The sequence below is a fragment of the Simochromis diagramma genome, unplaced genomic scaffold (assembly GCF_900408965.1).
Source record: "Simochromis diagramma unplaced genomic scaffold, fSimDia1.1 OVJJ01000026.1, whole genome shotgun sequence".
Taxonomy (NCBI): Eukaryota; Metazoa; Chordata; class Actinopteri; order Cichliformes; family Cichlidae; genus Simochromis; species Simochromis diagramma.
The window spans coordinates 6,615,827-6,631,032 of NW_024386985.1; the positions used below are offsets into that span (position 1 = coordinate 6,615,827).

At 45.2% G+C, this 15,206-nt stretch overlaps 1 protein-coding gene across 2 annotated transcripts in view; it reads left to right on the top strand.

The window, feature by feature from the left end:
• sema6bb (sema domain, transmembrane domain (TM), and cytoplasmic domain, (semaphorin) 6Bb) overlaps window positions 1-6,560 on the top strand; it is a 134,643-nt gene extending 128,083 nt beyond the window's left edge. For both annotated transcript variants that reach the window (XM_040040496.1, XM_040040495.1), the window contains one exon: window positions 524-6,560. In XM_040040496.1, coding sequence (XP_039896430.1) covers window positions 524-1,431 — 908 coding nt within the window. In that variant the 3' untranslated portion in view covers window positions 1,432-6,560. The remainder of the gene's footprint in view (window positions 1-523) is intronic.
• Window positions 6,561-15,206: the final 8,646 nt, after the last annotated feature.

A 15,206-nucleotide genomic window follows, 5' to 3' on the forward strand; every position in this document is an offset into this window, starting at 1 on the left:
GCCTCGCGTTCACTCGTGCAAGAAATCATCTTGCTGTATGGATGCAACAGAGAAAACGAATGTATGCATACGTTGGGCTAACACTTACAGGGTGTTTCTGTTTCAAAATAGTTTAAAGTCAGACTAGCTACAGCACACATGTAACGTCAACGGCACCTGGACTGTGTAAGTGATTTTCATGGTATGGAAGCTTGAAGTTATTACTCGCCATTAACGACAGACTTGGCATCTCTCTCGGTAAAGCTAATGTTGTGAAACATGTTAGCTTTGAGAGCTATTCTCAATCAGGAAGACAGTTATTAGAGCTATTAAAATCACCATCCACTTTACATAATGAAGGCAATTAGCCACAGCTACCTTGGCTGGAAAGCATATGACAATTACCACCCACAGAGAGGAGATGGAAAATAGGTCACTCTGTCTGGTCGTTTGCAAACTCCCACGCACTTTGTGCAGGAAATGCTGATGCTTTTTGCGTGTTTTCACCAGTTGACTGAAGTTTTTTTCTTTCTCTCTCTGTTAGGAATTCTGCTCCAAGAGAGTTTCATGGAGGAGCCCGATGGCCTCGTGTCCGTAAACCTCTTAGTGGTGTCTGCTGTTTCAGCTTTTGCAACAGGAGCCGTCCTTTCTGGTCTCACCGTCTGCTGGATCATGAGTCACCGGCACCGCCACTCTCGCGGCACCGGAGCCGGCGGCGCCCGGCGCAAAGGTGACAAAGAGCAAAGCATGCTGGGACAAGGCCGCAGCGGGTCGGTGATGAGCGTGACGAGAACCAGCGGCGGGGAGCGGCGCTGTTCGCAGGCGGACAACCCCTTCGTCACGCCCAACGGCTGGCCTAAAGGAGAGATGGACCCCGGCTTGCTGCCCACGCCCGAGCAGACCCCCCTGCAGCAGAAACGGGGCGTACGTCTCCCGGACACCGAGTGGGACCAGAGTCAGACCTTCCTCACTGCCGTTGGGACTCCCTGCCCTAACAACTCCGTCATCTACCTGAGCTCCAAGTTCCTGCACGGTGGTGGAGGCGGCGGCGGTATGGTCCGGATAGATGACCCAGGAGAGGTGGTGCTGCCTCCACACACAGAACGCCATCGCTACCTGATCCTCGCCACGCAGAGAGGGGAGCACGGTAGCAATCGCCCCACCGGTGCACTAAGGAACTCAGCAGGAGAATACATCTACCCTGCCACGCCGCAGGACTCCCCCGACCGACGGAGGGTGGTGTCCGCTCCCACTCCCCACATGGACTACGGGGAGCCTCGCTGGAGTCATGAGGCGCTCAACTACAACAGCAACAATGGCGCACCCTATCACCCTCAGCGCCAGGGCCTCATCAGGCCAGACATGCACGGGCCCCGAGGGCTGGGAGAGCTGGCTGACTTCAGCCATCTTCTAGGAAAGAGCGTGGGCGAGCGCAACCCCAGTGGCCAGTGAGGCGACGCAGACGAGCCCTGACGCCAACCCCTTCCCTCCAACAGCAAACTGGAATCAAACAACCCTCAGATTCACTGTCCCGGTCCAACCTTACCCTGTCTGTCCTCTCTCACTGTCATTCAATGTTCAGACATCACTCAGCTGACTAAAGAGAGGGACAAAGAGAGAGAGCTGACAAAGAGGAGACAACTCTCTGTACATCTCCGTTCCTCCGTTCGTAATCCGAGGTGCGCGCCTCGGCTCTGTCGGTGGATCCAACCGCAGAGCGTGACTTTGACTCCACGGGACGACCGGCGAGCTAAAAAGAGGGGTGCGGAGAACGAAGGCTCTTCATAGAAGGACAGTGTGGAGATAAAAAAAAACAAAAAACAAATAAAATGACAATTTGGCTTGCAGCACCAAATGTGAAAGGTCTCCCTCCACCATTCTGTTCACTGTTTTAACACCACGGATCTTCTTTAAGTGTGAAATCACGTTTCTGCTTTGGTTTGTTGATGCCGGTGGCGTCCAGCAGACAACCATGTGCTTTTCTTTGGACTCGAACTGATGTCGCCGTCAAAGGGCCGCGACTCTCAGCCAATCACGCTGTGTGTATGTGCGAATACGTGTGGCCACGACAACCCCAGCCAGCGTCCTGTCTTAACTGTGAAGTACACCTGTATAATGACGATGGTAATAACATTGTTTTCTTTTTATAACCAATCACAGAGAGACAGACGGATTTTTATCAAGTGTCTACTTGAGGCTCTTTGTGTTCACCAATCGGAGGTTTGGATGGTTGGTTGATCGGTGGCTAGTGAGGAGGTCGGACTCGCTCTGTGAAAGTTAAAAAAAAGAGCAATAATGAGCAAGATATATATAAGGATAAAGATAAAGCCAATTTAATTTGATATTTTTATATCAGCATTTTCTCAGCAAGGAAAACCGAAGCTGCGAGACGTCGGAAAGGCTCTGGGAAAAAGGAACAGTATCTCCACTCCACCCCCCTCCCTTGCTGCCTCTCAGTATGCCTGGATCTGTCTGACCTGACCCGAGGCCTCCCCGGGCTCCGCAGTTCATTTGAAGGAGGGAATGTGAGCTCTGACTGTCTGCCCGGCCGCTTGGGAGCTCCATTCAGCCTCTTCTGTCCGACACTGAGACTCTTTGTGCCCCAGAGGCGGGAGGAGACTGCGGCAACAAATAACCGTTAAGAGTCAAGGACCTAGCCCACCGCCACAGCCCGGCGGAATATCAATGAGGAGGACAGCAGCTCCGTCCGTCACGAGAAACGCAGCGACTGGGCCCGGGCATCTCTCGCGGCTCACGCACACTAGCGATTCACTGGTTTGCCGGGACAGGGAGGAGCTGAGGGGCTGAAGCTGGGGCTGAGGCCAGAGTAGGGGCACTGCTCGCTATTCACAATGGTCATCCCTTGTGGCTCTGTCCCTTTCTTGCTCTCAGTGTGTTTCCCAACAATAGCAGGATAAAGAAAACAGATGGGCATGGGTATATTGGGGTGTGGAGTTACTCTTTCACTGCGTTGTCTGATCTTTTGATGTTTCCAATTTTCATCAGCTCTAATCTGTCCTCGATTCAAACGTAGATAGCTTCATCTGGGTCATACGTTCGTAAAGGTGGTGTTTTTATGAGTGTGTGAGTCTCTTAGGGCTTGTATACATGAATGTGTTACTCATATTGAGTGCAACAAAACAGCTTTGATCAACATTACTCCCATTCTCGCCCTGCTTTTCTTTTCTCTGTTGAACCATTAATGGCCGTCTAACACTCACAAATGCATGTTAACAATGTCAGAGCCCTGCGTGGGAGCGCTGTATGCTATAGAATACGTTTAAACCATTATACTGCGCACAAAGAAGCGAGTTAAAATGGACGAGCTGGGTTTTCCGCTTTAAATTATAGATGCTATCAACATACACAAGACACACATCTTTCGGTCCTGATACCAAACGACCCTTTTTCTATTCAGATCAGTGGTTTTTCCATCAAAGCGGGACGCATGCCCGCCCAGAAACTTTAAGCTACCATATAGTACCTCCAGGGTTACAACAGCTCGTCACTGGGGCAGTACTCTCTGATGTACTGTCATTGTGCCCTGGAGGTTTGTAGCTTACAGAGACCAGTCCAACACCTCAGTTTCATACCTTAATGCAGCAGTCCAATAAAACTATTAATCAACACGCATGTCTTTGAACTGTGGAAGAAGCTGCAGCACCTGGAGAGAAACCCACACAGGCACAGGAAGAACAAGAACGCAAAACAGATCCAAAAAATGCTTTTCATTTCACTTTGATTTAACATTTTGGTATTTCTTACATTAAACTCCAGAAGAGAAGGTCCTGTGATTAGACCCGAGGAGGTAGACTGCACTTGTGGAGACAGAAAAGCTTCTTCTTTGTACCCACACCTTTCAGCTCTCTGAGGATTTATGGCACCATTTCCAAAGTTTTTCCAGTTTGTTTTCTGTCTTAAAACCTTCGATCGATCGGACCTTCCTGTGTGGCGTTTGCATGTTCTGACTGTGCCTTACTCCAGGTTCTCTGGCTTTTTCTCAATTGCATATGTTTTAGTTTGACTGGCGATTCTAGTGTGTCTGTGACTGTTTGTCTGCCTGTGTGCGTGAGCCCAGCCTCTCACCTGAAGTCAGCTCCATTCTCACGTCTGGCATCGTACATCGTCAGTTTCTGCTGCAGCTTCTTGCATTTTTTCACCTTTTTTCTTTTACAAAATAAGTAATAAACTTAGTTCGAGCGCATCGAAACACATGCAGGCATATTTTGAACAAGAACCGTGTGATCCAAGAAGCGTAAACAGAAGCATAAATCTGACCCGACACTCGATACCACCTGACAGTGTTCAGCTCGCCAGACACATTTCTGTTGAGGTTTAATACCCAGCCCTAACAAATGTACAGCCAGGCTTGACGTAATATATGAGACAGGCCAGTGAAAGAGATTTACGAAGACAAGGACAGAGGAGGAGGTCAAGCAGGCAAACGTGATGTTACTGCATTACCGCCTCGCCACCACATTAAAGCAGTGTATTCTTTACACATTCCACCCTGAAACAGGTCATTAGTATTGAGGATAGGAAGCTCTCCACCAGCCAGGACGCCGCTCGTCTCTCTCCCACCGCCGGGTCTGCGTGTGTGTGCCCACGAGGCCTCTCTGTCTCGCTCGGCGTGCCCAGCGAGGCGTCTCCTCGCTCCGCATCTCCTCCGGTTTTTTTGCTAAACATGCTTGATTAGGCAAAGTACATTCCCGGCCCTCTAATGGCCTGATGAGCCCCTGAGAAGATTACTGCAGACACATCAGCCCTGAGAGGGAGGCGCTGTTCAACCAGCTCCGCTAACCACCAGCAGATCACACACACACACTCGCGTGCAAACGCACAAAAAGGACCTTTAACCAAATTTGGGGCACAATTGAATTAGGATCCGCTCTGACTGGTGTACATGTTACTTTACTGACTGCATAATTTGATTACCTTAGTTCAACATTACACCGGAGCTAAAAAATTCACGTGGACTTCATGAGAGCTCTGTTTATTAAAGCCATCATCCTCCCCTTTCTTTGCATACTTCATGTCATTCCCGTTCCTCCTCACCGAGCAGCTGCACTTCTTCTCCTTTTCTTTAAACCCTTTGATTGTTAGCAGACTCTGCCAGCCCAGCTCTCATTGCACTTGTCACCATTAAAGGTTAGCTGCTTAATTTAATGATTCAGTAACAGAAACAGAAATCAAAGTACCCTCCACTTTATTTCACATTAAATCCTTGATGCGTAACAGTTTTTAGACATTTCCGTAAGCTCTCATGTGGCAAATTGCTTTCTTTTTCCTATAAGGGCTTTTGCTTTGTTTTATTTAAATGTAGCGTATACTGCCTCCAGTCCTGCAAACAGACACACACACACACACACACACACACACACACACACACACACACACACACACACACACACACACACACACACACACACATTCTTCCTCTTTATCTCTGCTCTGCACGAATCAACACACACATAAAATTTCCATCTCTGTCTTTGTGACCCAGCCAGTCTGTGATTTTATTTATTAAGATGTGTGTGTGCGCGCACTCGCTGAAGAGACCATACCTTTGTGTGTTGGGGTTGTTTGTGCCGTGTGGCCCAGTCACGTGATGCCCCCCAGCCAGTAACTGCCATTTTGCCCCACGGTGCTCCAGTGCGCTGTCCGTGCTTTATGCCCCAGAAAAGGTCCAGGAAGGAGGCTAACTCGCTTGAAATCCAGCGATGCACGGGGATGTGGTGAAACGAGACTGCACCTCCTCGGCCAACATGCGAGAAGAAAAAGCACAAACGGCAAAAACAAAATCAACGTTTGCATTTTTGTAAAGTTGTAGATGTATCTAGTCGGCGCTGACCATTTTTGTCATGTTTGCTTTTTTCTATTGTTTGTTTCTGTGGTAGATACTTGGTTTTAAGATTTCTATGGAATATTACTGTATATGATTTCAATTCTCTGATGTGCCCGATTTGATGATGACAATGAACCCGATGACTATCATGACGAGCAGTACTGTGAGCAGCACCCAGGTGTTGCGTCCTGTTTGGATCTGAATGTGAATGTGAATCGGAAGAAGAAGAGGAGGCAGAGCGAATTAACCACAAAGACCGAGCTTTGGGAGGAGGCCGTTCTCCTCCAAAGCGAAGGAGTCCTGCAGCTCCCACCGGAGGCCGGCCCGAGGCCTCGGGGGCGGGCTGTCATCGGATGACAACACATGTCCCTGCTACGTGTACATAACCTTGATGCTTACATGTAATTTAAGTGCAGTAGCTGCATGACGACAAAGCCTCCGTGTGTGTACAGAAGTAGCGACGTGTGAATTTGTACAGTACATGCAAGTGTGTGTGCGCTTGTGTCCGCGAAGAAACCTGTCCGTCGTCACGCCAAAAGCAACACGTGCATGCACCCTACGACAACTGCGCAGGACACACAAACACAAAGGCCACACTCATACGACCACACAGACATGCTCCAGCAGTTGTTCGCCATGTCGCCACATTGTCCCGAGCTCTGCCTGTCACTCCGCATGGAGACTTTACTCTGTGTCAACTTTCTTATTCTAATAAACCACTCAGACATGGACTTCACATCGAGTTGTGATCATTGATTACGGCGTTCTAATTATTTTCGCTCCATCGCTGATCATATTTGCTTACGTAAAAACAAAAGCCTGATACCCCGATACAAGGAAAAAGTGTTTTTGGAGCATGTATACGATGCAGTGTGTTGTGTATATGAAACAAAGTGAGCTGATAGCAGCAGCTGTCACAATAATGTAGTGAAAGTAGAGAAGTAGTCGAGGGTAAAACAGAACCAGAGCGGATGCATTTAATTAGATTCCACAGCTGGAGTCACATTTCTGCGCTAATATTATTTTTTTTAATCGCACACACTGTCAGCACAAACTTTAACAGCGGTACAGTGTTTGACATTATGATGTCATTGCATCAGTGATGACCATGGGAGGCTGTGAAACCTGCGTTTTCCTACATGGGTGGCTGTTTTATCTGAGGAAAAAAAGAGAAAAACACCAGCTCATTTTGGATTTGACGGAGAAAATGTTTGATGTCTAAAAAAACGACTACATCTTTTAACTACAGTCCTTAAACGTGTGAGCTGAGGCGAGCGGCTGCTGGACTTTTGGGACAGGAAGGATGCCTCGTTCTTGTCTCATGTGTCTCACAGCACAATGTCTTTATTTCTCATGATAAATGTACTCTCCTGTTGCCCAAACATATCTGCAAACTGTGTGTTTTTCTTTCTTTGCGTTTGAAACTGATCAAATATTTAATACCCAGATTCCTCCTTTTGAAGTGTTATCACGATCTCGCTGAAAGCGGACTGGTTGCTTTTATAAGCAGACAGTTAGGAACAGATCAGGCACACAGTTCATTTATTCATGGTGAAGTAATAACTCCATCCAGCACTTCATTTGGGCGGTTATCCAACCCCTTCAGCTAAAACCTGGGCAAGGTCATATTATTCCAGTTTGCACTTTAGAGCCATCATTACTTTAGTTTCATCCCTTTCAGCTTACTAATTCAGCCTAATTTTACATGTTTAATGGGGACATTTATTTTGTTTTTAATCGGATGATTTGCTGCGACTCAAATGATAGTAATATATCCATCCATCCATTTCCTTCCACTTATTTCAGGATAGCAGGGGGGCTGGAGCCTGTCCCAGCTGTCACAGGCTGAGAGGCAGAACAGGCTGTGGACGAGCAAGTCAGCACAGGACCTCACGAAGAAACACAGTCAGAGGATAACCGATTCACTCGCTGTAAAGATGCTGTTCGGTAACGCTGAAGATCTGACTGTGTTGTCACGCAACGTGACGAATGAAACGGAAACACGAGCTTTGAAAAACGATGATAAATTATAAATAAGTCATTCACTGGTTGAGAGAATTTCCTCGTGTCTTGAAAAGGAAAAACGAAAACCTGAAAATCGAAGCTGACACAGATTGAGATCCATTGTTTTTTCTCTACTGCACAACAGCCCAAAGCTGCAGTGAGCAGTCGTTGTAGTGTCATCACTCTTTGTTAGAGGGTGCTACTGCTCCATTACATTCACTGTTATTGTTTCATTAAATGCCAAAACCCAGAGGCCAAACGGCATCTTTATATTCAGTAAAGCAATCATAAAAGGGTGTAAATCCATGAAATCCACGTCATTTACCTGTCACTTCATATTGCTCGGTGTAGACAGAGTTTACCTTCCACCTCTCCTCCTTCCCTCCTCCTGCTCCTCACTGGGCTATGCCTCCACTCTTCTACCTCCCTCCTTCCTCCCCATCTAGTTCTCCATCTCTCTGGGGAGCCTATCAGGCCATTTCACATCTGTTGAGTGGTGCAGGGCAGCGAGGACCTGTCAGGGACTCTCATTCGCTGATGGTTTATGGGAGTGAAGCCCTCCAGTGCTGCAGTACTCAAATGATGGAATGTGCCGGTGTCTCACACTGTGTGTGCAATCCCACATTTGTGGCATCCTTGTCCGCCGTCCTCTGCGGATCAAAACCGACTGCATTTGCCAGCTTTGGGATAATTTACAGCGTGTTTGCAGCCGCTCCGTGCTCTATCAGATCTATGCAAACACACAAGCATGTGTGCATGGCCTGTCTATCTATACACACACACACACACACACACTCATTATGATGAATCTGATTAATGAAGAGGCTGAAACAGTGCCAGTGGGTACTCTTCTTGATTTGACTGCATTCTACAGTTGAGCTCCACACTGTGCCAGCTCTCATTCCTCTCAGCATCTTTGTTTTCCAAATACTCACATTTTCTCTGACACCACTGAAAATGAAAATATTCACACTTTTACACACACTTTGGGCTTGATGTGCACTGCATGAAAATCAAGTGCAATAATATGCTGTGTGTGTGTGCGGGCAAAGAAATCAAGGTGCTTTTTCCTGGTGAGTAGAGACACTGATGCACAGGCGCAAGAAATGAGCTCACTAACTGAAATGTTCACACTGTTCTGGCCAGGCAACGAACGGAAAATGAGCGATAGAACGATTCGGGGCAGATGAGCGAGCAGGTCGACAGCTGAATACATTTACATTTCGTGCAGACCCTTGCTGTGGAGATGTGGCTAATGAGATAACCCAACTGTGCGCTCATTCAATTGTCTGCAACTCTGCTTATGCCCCTGATGATATTTCCCACACAAAAACATTCATACCTCATGAAACTCTTAATTGCTGTTAAAATCTCTAATAATTGTTAAATCAGAGCAATGTTTTTGTGCACGGCTGCTGGCTATGACTCAACACCAGCCCCGTTGACTCTAATGAGTCCACTACTGTGCCATATGCAGTACACAGAGAGTGTGCTGCATTGTTAGAGAAGAACAGTTTTTCCCTCAAACCGAAGAAAAATTGCCAATTGCAATAACAATTCTGACCATCGGAGGGCGGTGTAAGCTGCTGGGGAAAAAACACCAAAACCCTGATTCCAAAGAGTAAATTGAATTATTCCCTTTATGTCCATTTGAGTCCTCCAGCTTTAATAACTAACTGCTACCATGTGTTGTTTTTCACATTTTATCGTGTAATGTTTTAAATATTTTAATCTCAGTGCCTAGAATGTAATTGCTTGGAATTATGTGATGAAATGAGAAAAGCACAGCAATACAAGGCACATAATGAAATTAAAACCATAAGGGAATACAATGAACAATCAAAAGGAAGTGAAGGTAGATGAGTAGACAGCCAGGGCCATAAAGTCTAATTTGGGAGTTTGAGTGGGAGCAGAGAGCCCCCAGGTGGCCATCCGTGGAAGCTCAAACAGGAAGGAGAGAGTTTGTGACTCATTACTGTTTTGATTGGAAAGGATGGGTCGTGCTCGGTTTCCGCGAAGAACTGTGTGGCTTCACAGATAAAAGATGTTACACTGGAAGGGACTTGTGTTTCAGCATATTAGGATGTCTTGAGTCACCTATTATTATCTCTTGTAATCTTTAAAAGTGGTTCTCCAGTTTCCTGAAGGTCTTACAGACTTTTTGTGGGGATGTTGGCTGCTTTGACACATTTTCAGTCCAGTCTTGTGCCTGAATCTTTTTCTGCTCTTTGTTTGTTAAGCCACTCAACGCTGATCTATGAATTATTCAAGCATAAAACAATGCACCTATTAGAGAGATGAATCAGTGTGATTCTATATATAACAGAAAACTTACCAAAGGAACAATTTTAGGTTTGGCAGCCTGTCACAAAACATATGCTTTCTTCTCATGGTTGAAACTATGAATAATGCCGCAGATTGCACAGTTTGACACACCGAAAATAGTATTTGTCCCAACAAGATGATTCCCAAACAGCTAATAGTTGAAAACTTAGCATGTCAACTGATGTGACCTTAAAAACTTTTCAGGAAACTGGACAAACAGAAGACAAAGGAAAAGTAGCAGACATCAGATAAACAGTATCTGAAAGTCATGTCCTTAAAGAACAGTGAAAAGTCCAGCCTGACACAGGACCTTCAGCTGATCATCTACTGTTCATTTATTTATACAGGGCCAGATCACAATATCAGTCTCCTCGAGGCGCTTTATATTGTAAGGTAGACCCTACAATAACACATACAGAGAAAAACCCAACAATGATACGACCCCTATGAGGAAGCACTTTGGCGACAGCGGGAAGGAAAAACTCCCTTTTAACAGGAAGAAACCTCCGGCAGAACCAGGCTCAGGGAGGGGCGACAATCCGCCGCGACCGGATGGGGTGAGAGAAGGAAGACAGGGCAAAGACATGTTGTTGAAGAAAGCCAGAGATTAATAGTATGTATGATTCAGTGCAGAGAGGTGAGTAAAAGGCTCCATCATGGTTGCATCTGATTGGCAGCAGTTTCATTTTTCAGCATGACAATGATCCCAAACACACTGCCAGCGCAGTGAAAGCCCATCCATACACTATCAGTCATGGATGGGCCTCCCCAGAGACCGGACCTCGGCATTACTGAATTAGTGTGGGAACATCCTGAGGCAGAAACATCCAAACAAGAGCTTTGAATGTTCTTTAGGAAGCTGGAGAACTATTCCTGAAGATCCTCACAGAGATGACAGAGAGCTGCTCAGAGTTCACACTGGGCTGTTCACACCGAAGTTCACTTTCAGGCTGTTTTTGTGTTATACGCTATATTTCCATGTCGGCATGTTTCAATAAAAAGCTGCACCTTTTCCCCATTTTCCTAGCAAAATATAAAGAAATGAGAGTGATGGGAGACTTTTACACAGAAGAATTTAGAATTAGTATTGTGGCCTCTCAGGGCAAATATACTGGGAACTTGATTAGCTCTTACAGGTTAGAGACAGGCACAGTGTCAGATCATTATTCATGTATGGCTTCATAAGATTTTTTTTTTTCTTTACAGAGTGATTTTTGGGCATTTTATGGATTTGATGAGAAGCTTTACCAACTTTACCAACTCTTTAGAAGAGGAAGAGGGGCAGTTCAGTTCCCTGCAGGGAGATAAACTCTGCAGTTACCCTCATTTAACCACATATTTAATTCACTTTACCACGAGCACTCATCTGTGTGAACATAAAAATACGACCAATTCAGAAGAATCGAAGCTGTCGCGGGAGGCTATCGTTGTATCACACGCATCTTTCCACCTTTATTTAATTGATTTCATCTTGGAGTTTGACAGCTGTACAGTATGAGCGATAATCTCTGCGGTCGTTCCTGATATGCACATCTGCGAGTCGCTGAAAGGATATGGGCCTAATTACGGTCGCCAGTGTGTGTGTCGGCGTAGGTGTAATTGGAAAATCAGCAGGGTGCGTAACGAAATGTGTAGGCCTAATTGGCAAGTCAGCGTGGTGTGCAGCTGCGCCCTGAGCAAACAGTGTAGGCAGGACATAACGAACATCGCGAACACAAACACCACTGAGATCTTGATGATTATTTATTTTTCGTCTCAGCAGTTCACCCCACAAATGCAAAGGCATGAATAAAAAGAATGTTTTACCACTGCAGGGGTACATACAGTGTGCGAGCTGTAAATAAAACCATTTATCCTTTCAGGGTATCGTGGTGCGTGATGCTGTGGGGACCGTTTGCCCTCTGCACACCACCACAACGGTGGTTATGGGAATGCACACAAATTTGGTCGAATTTATGCATCAGGGCGGGGTTCAAATACAATAATTCAGCCTCATAAAGCGAATTTGTGAGTATGGAGTGGAGAAAACACTCTCATAACGAAAATTCATCCGCCAAGAGTAACAAGCATGAGAATCAAACAAGCTGAGGAGCAAGAATGATGTTTTCGTGGCAATTTTGTTATGTTCACCCACTCAGCTGGCTGAACTCGGGACTCCATTTACCACTGCACTCACAAATATGTCCTTTCTTTCACCTCGCAACGTGAAGCCTTTCAGGTGTTTTAAGCGATGGCACCTATCAAACTTTCTTCAGCAGGCTAAGCTAATTAGTAGAGTGCTGAGTGCTCTCTGGGAAAACGTGTAATGCTGTAGTCAGGGGCTTTCAGGTGTTCAGGTGCTTTCTATCACACGAAGCTCCTCGTATGGTTGGAGAATGCAATTTATGGCCTCAGTCATTAGTTTGAAGTCTTGTTACTATAAGTACAACATGATGTTCATTATGGTCGCCTATAAGAGTAAAAAAGGACGATAAAGCAAGTTGTTGGCCGCCTTGTTACTGATGCAGTGCAGGCTTGGGAGCGTGCACCTAAGACGGTAACAAGGAAAACATCCAGCCGGAAGCTTCCCACTGGGATCCCACTAATGAAAGGGTGAATGTGTCCAGTTTTTAGTGTTCAGACATGAGCAGGCCTGGGTTATAAATGTGTAACAGTGACATGATAGTAGTGCTTCCTGTTTTCTTTTTTAAAAAAAGATACAGCCAGTCATTTTTTAAGGTTATTAAAACAGAAAAACTGTGCTCATAGATATACACTGAGTATTCGTTTGCAATTATATCTTTAAACATGGCCACCGTTTCACGTTTTATGCATGGACCTAGATACCAGCCACATGTGTAGTACACCTTATAAGTTACTTTTAATTTAATTTTTACTCTATCTGCACACTCAAAGAGCTTTACACAGCTCCTACATTCACCTTCACCCATTCGCACAAGCACTTTTTATCTAACACTCATTCACACTCTGATGGATGCATCTGAGAGCAACATGGGGTTAGTATCATGCCCAAGGATATTTGGCATGCAGACTGGAGCAGACTGGGATCAAACCACCAACCTTCCACCCAACTTGACCTTAATGGTAGGCTCAAGTGTCCTGAAAATTGTACAAGAGTGCACATTGTTGGGATTTTCTCTCTATTATAGATTTGATTATTATTTTAATGATATTATATTAATTATATTTTATTCCAATCATCCATTCCGCTTATCCTTGTCAGGGCCAGAGCCTATCCCAGCTTAGGGCGAAGAGCAGGGTACACCCTGGACAGGTCGCCAGTCTGCCGCAGGGCTAACACATAGACAACCATTCACACTCATATTCACACCTATGGTCAATTTAGATTTTTCAATTAACCTGTCCCCACTAACTGCATTATATTATATTATATTATATTATATTAGGGGTTTTACCTTACAATATAAAGTGACTTGAGCAACTGGTGTTGTGATTTGATGTTGTATAAATTGAACAATATTAAATAATTCTTATTATTACATGATATTATGAGAAAGTTTACCTAATGCTAACTAATGCTTTCACTAACAGCAGCTAATAGAGGCTAACAGCAGCGCTTACTGACAGAAAAGTTCCGATTATCCTCCACAGCTCCCCTCAGCATCGCCATCATTGGACAGCAGTGAGCTCCATCGACTCATTTCACAAACTTTATCTCTTCCAGAGTAAACAGACTATAGCAGCCACTGTAGCTTGATTATGCAGTTGAGGGGAGAGAGAGAAAAGAAACAAATTTTAGATGGCTGCAGTCTACTGATGACGTTTTACACACTGTACCATTAATATCACACTTATCATCAATGTTTATACCACGACAGCCTGAGCGTGCACCCGTCACTATGCCTGCTATTAAAACTGCATGCTGTGTTTTAACAAGCGAGTAAAATGGCTTTGATCACAGCTATATTTCATACCAGCATCTTCAGCCTATCAGCAGATCTACCATTATGGTCCAGACTGGAATATCTGACTTTCTAAATCCCAGACTTCCACATCCTGGAAGGTGTCTGAATGACTTTGCTTAGTCGCTGAGCCGTCGGTGAAATCATAAAATTCACTTTGTCACTGTGGGGAGCAGTCTGAACATCTATTCCACGGATTGTCATTACCCTCCTGAGACCCAAGCTCTGACAAGAATACAATATAAACATTATCTCTGAACAGAAAGCAATAAAAATACATCCTCCTATGGGGGCAATGGGTTTATTTTACAGCATAACACAATAAATTTAACACGGCATAAAACACGTTAGTGACGAGAATGAGGTTTAAGGTGTAGCAAAGCATAAATGTAATATCCACATCTGAGCGTGCCTCATTGTGACCTGCAATAATGACGTGACCCCGTAACTTACAACTTGCACCAACGTGTTTCATTCAGATTAGCTCAATTTTGGTCAAACAGCCTCAGCTCACAGCAACAGTCGTCTCGAGGGGATAATAAATAATAAAATACACACTACAAGGTTAGCGAGACAACCCCAGGTACTTGCAGTGGTGCAATGGTAGGAAGGAAGAACTCCCTTTTAATAGGAAGACACCTCTATGAGAACCAGGCTCCAGGAGGGGCAGCTGTCAGCTGTAGCACAGGTGAGGGGGCGAGAAGCCAGCTCACCAGCTTTCATTTTCCCCTTCAAGCCTGCAGCATGTGGGCTACTCTGCACGTATTATTATTGGTAAGGGGTTAAAATGACACCTGTTAATAAATCTGGTGTTGATTACTTGCAAATGTGATAATCTCCCATCTGCCCATGGAAACCAATTTCTCATTAATCTGCAGGTGCAAACATCTGCTGTGAGCACTGTTTTAGCTCGATGAAGCTGAACGTCTACATCATCTGTACTAGAACAGTGCGTGATGGTCAAATCTGACAGGGGGCAGGAAAAACAGATCTGCGGCGTTTAGCGGCTTTTTCCGTGTCAGTGCATCTCAAAAAATCATCAGACACTGCTTACAAGTATTTATACAGACAAGTCATCATAATAATGGAAATAATGATGTGAAAATGAAGCAATTTTCCCCCATAAATAC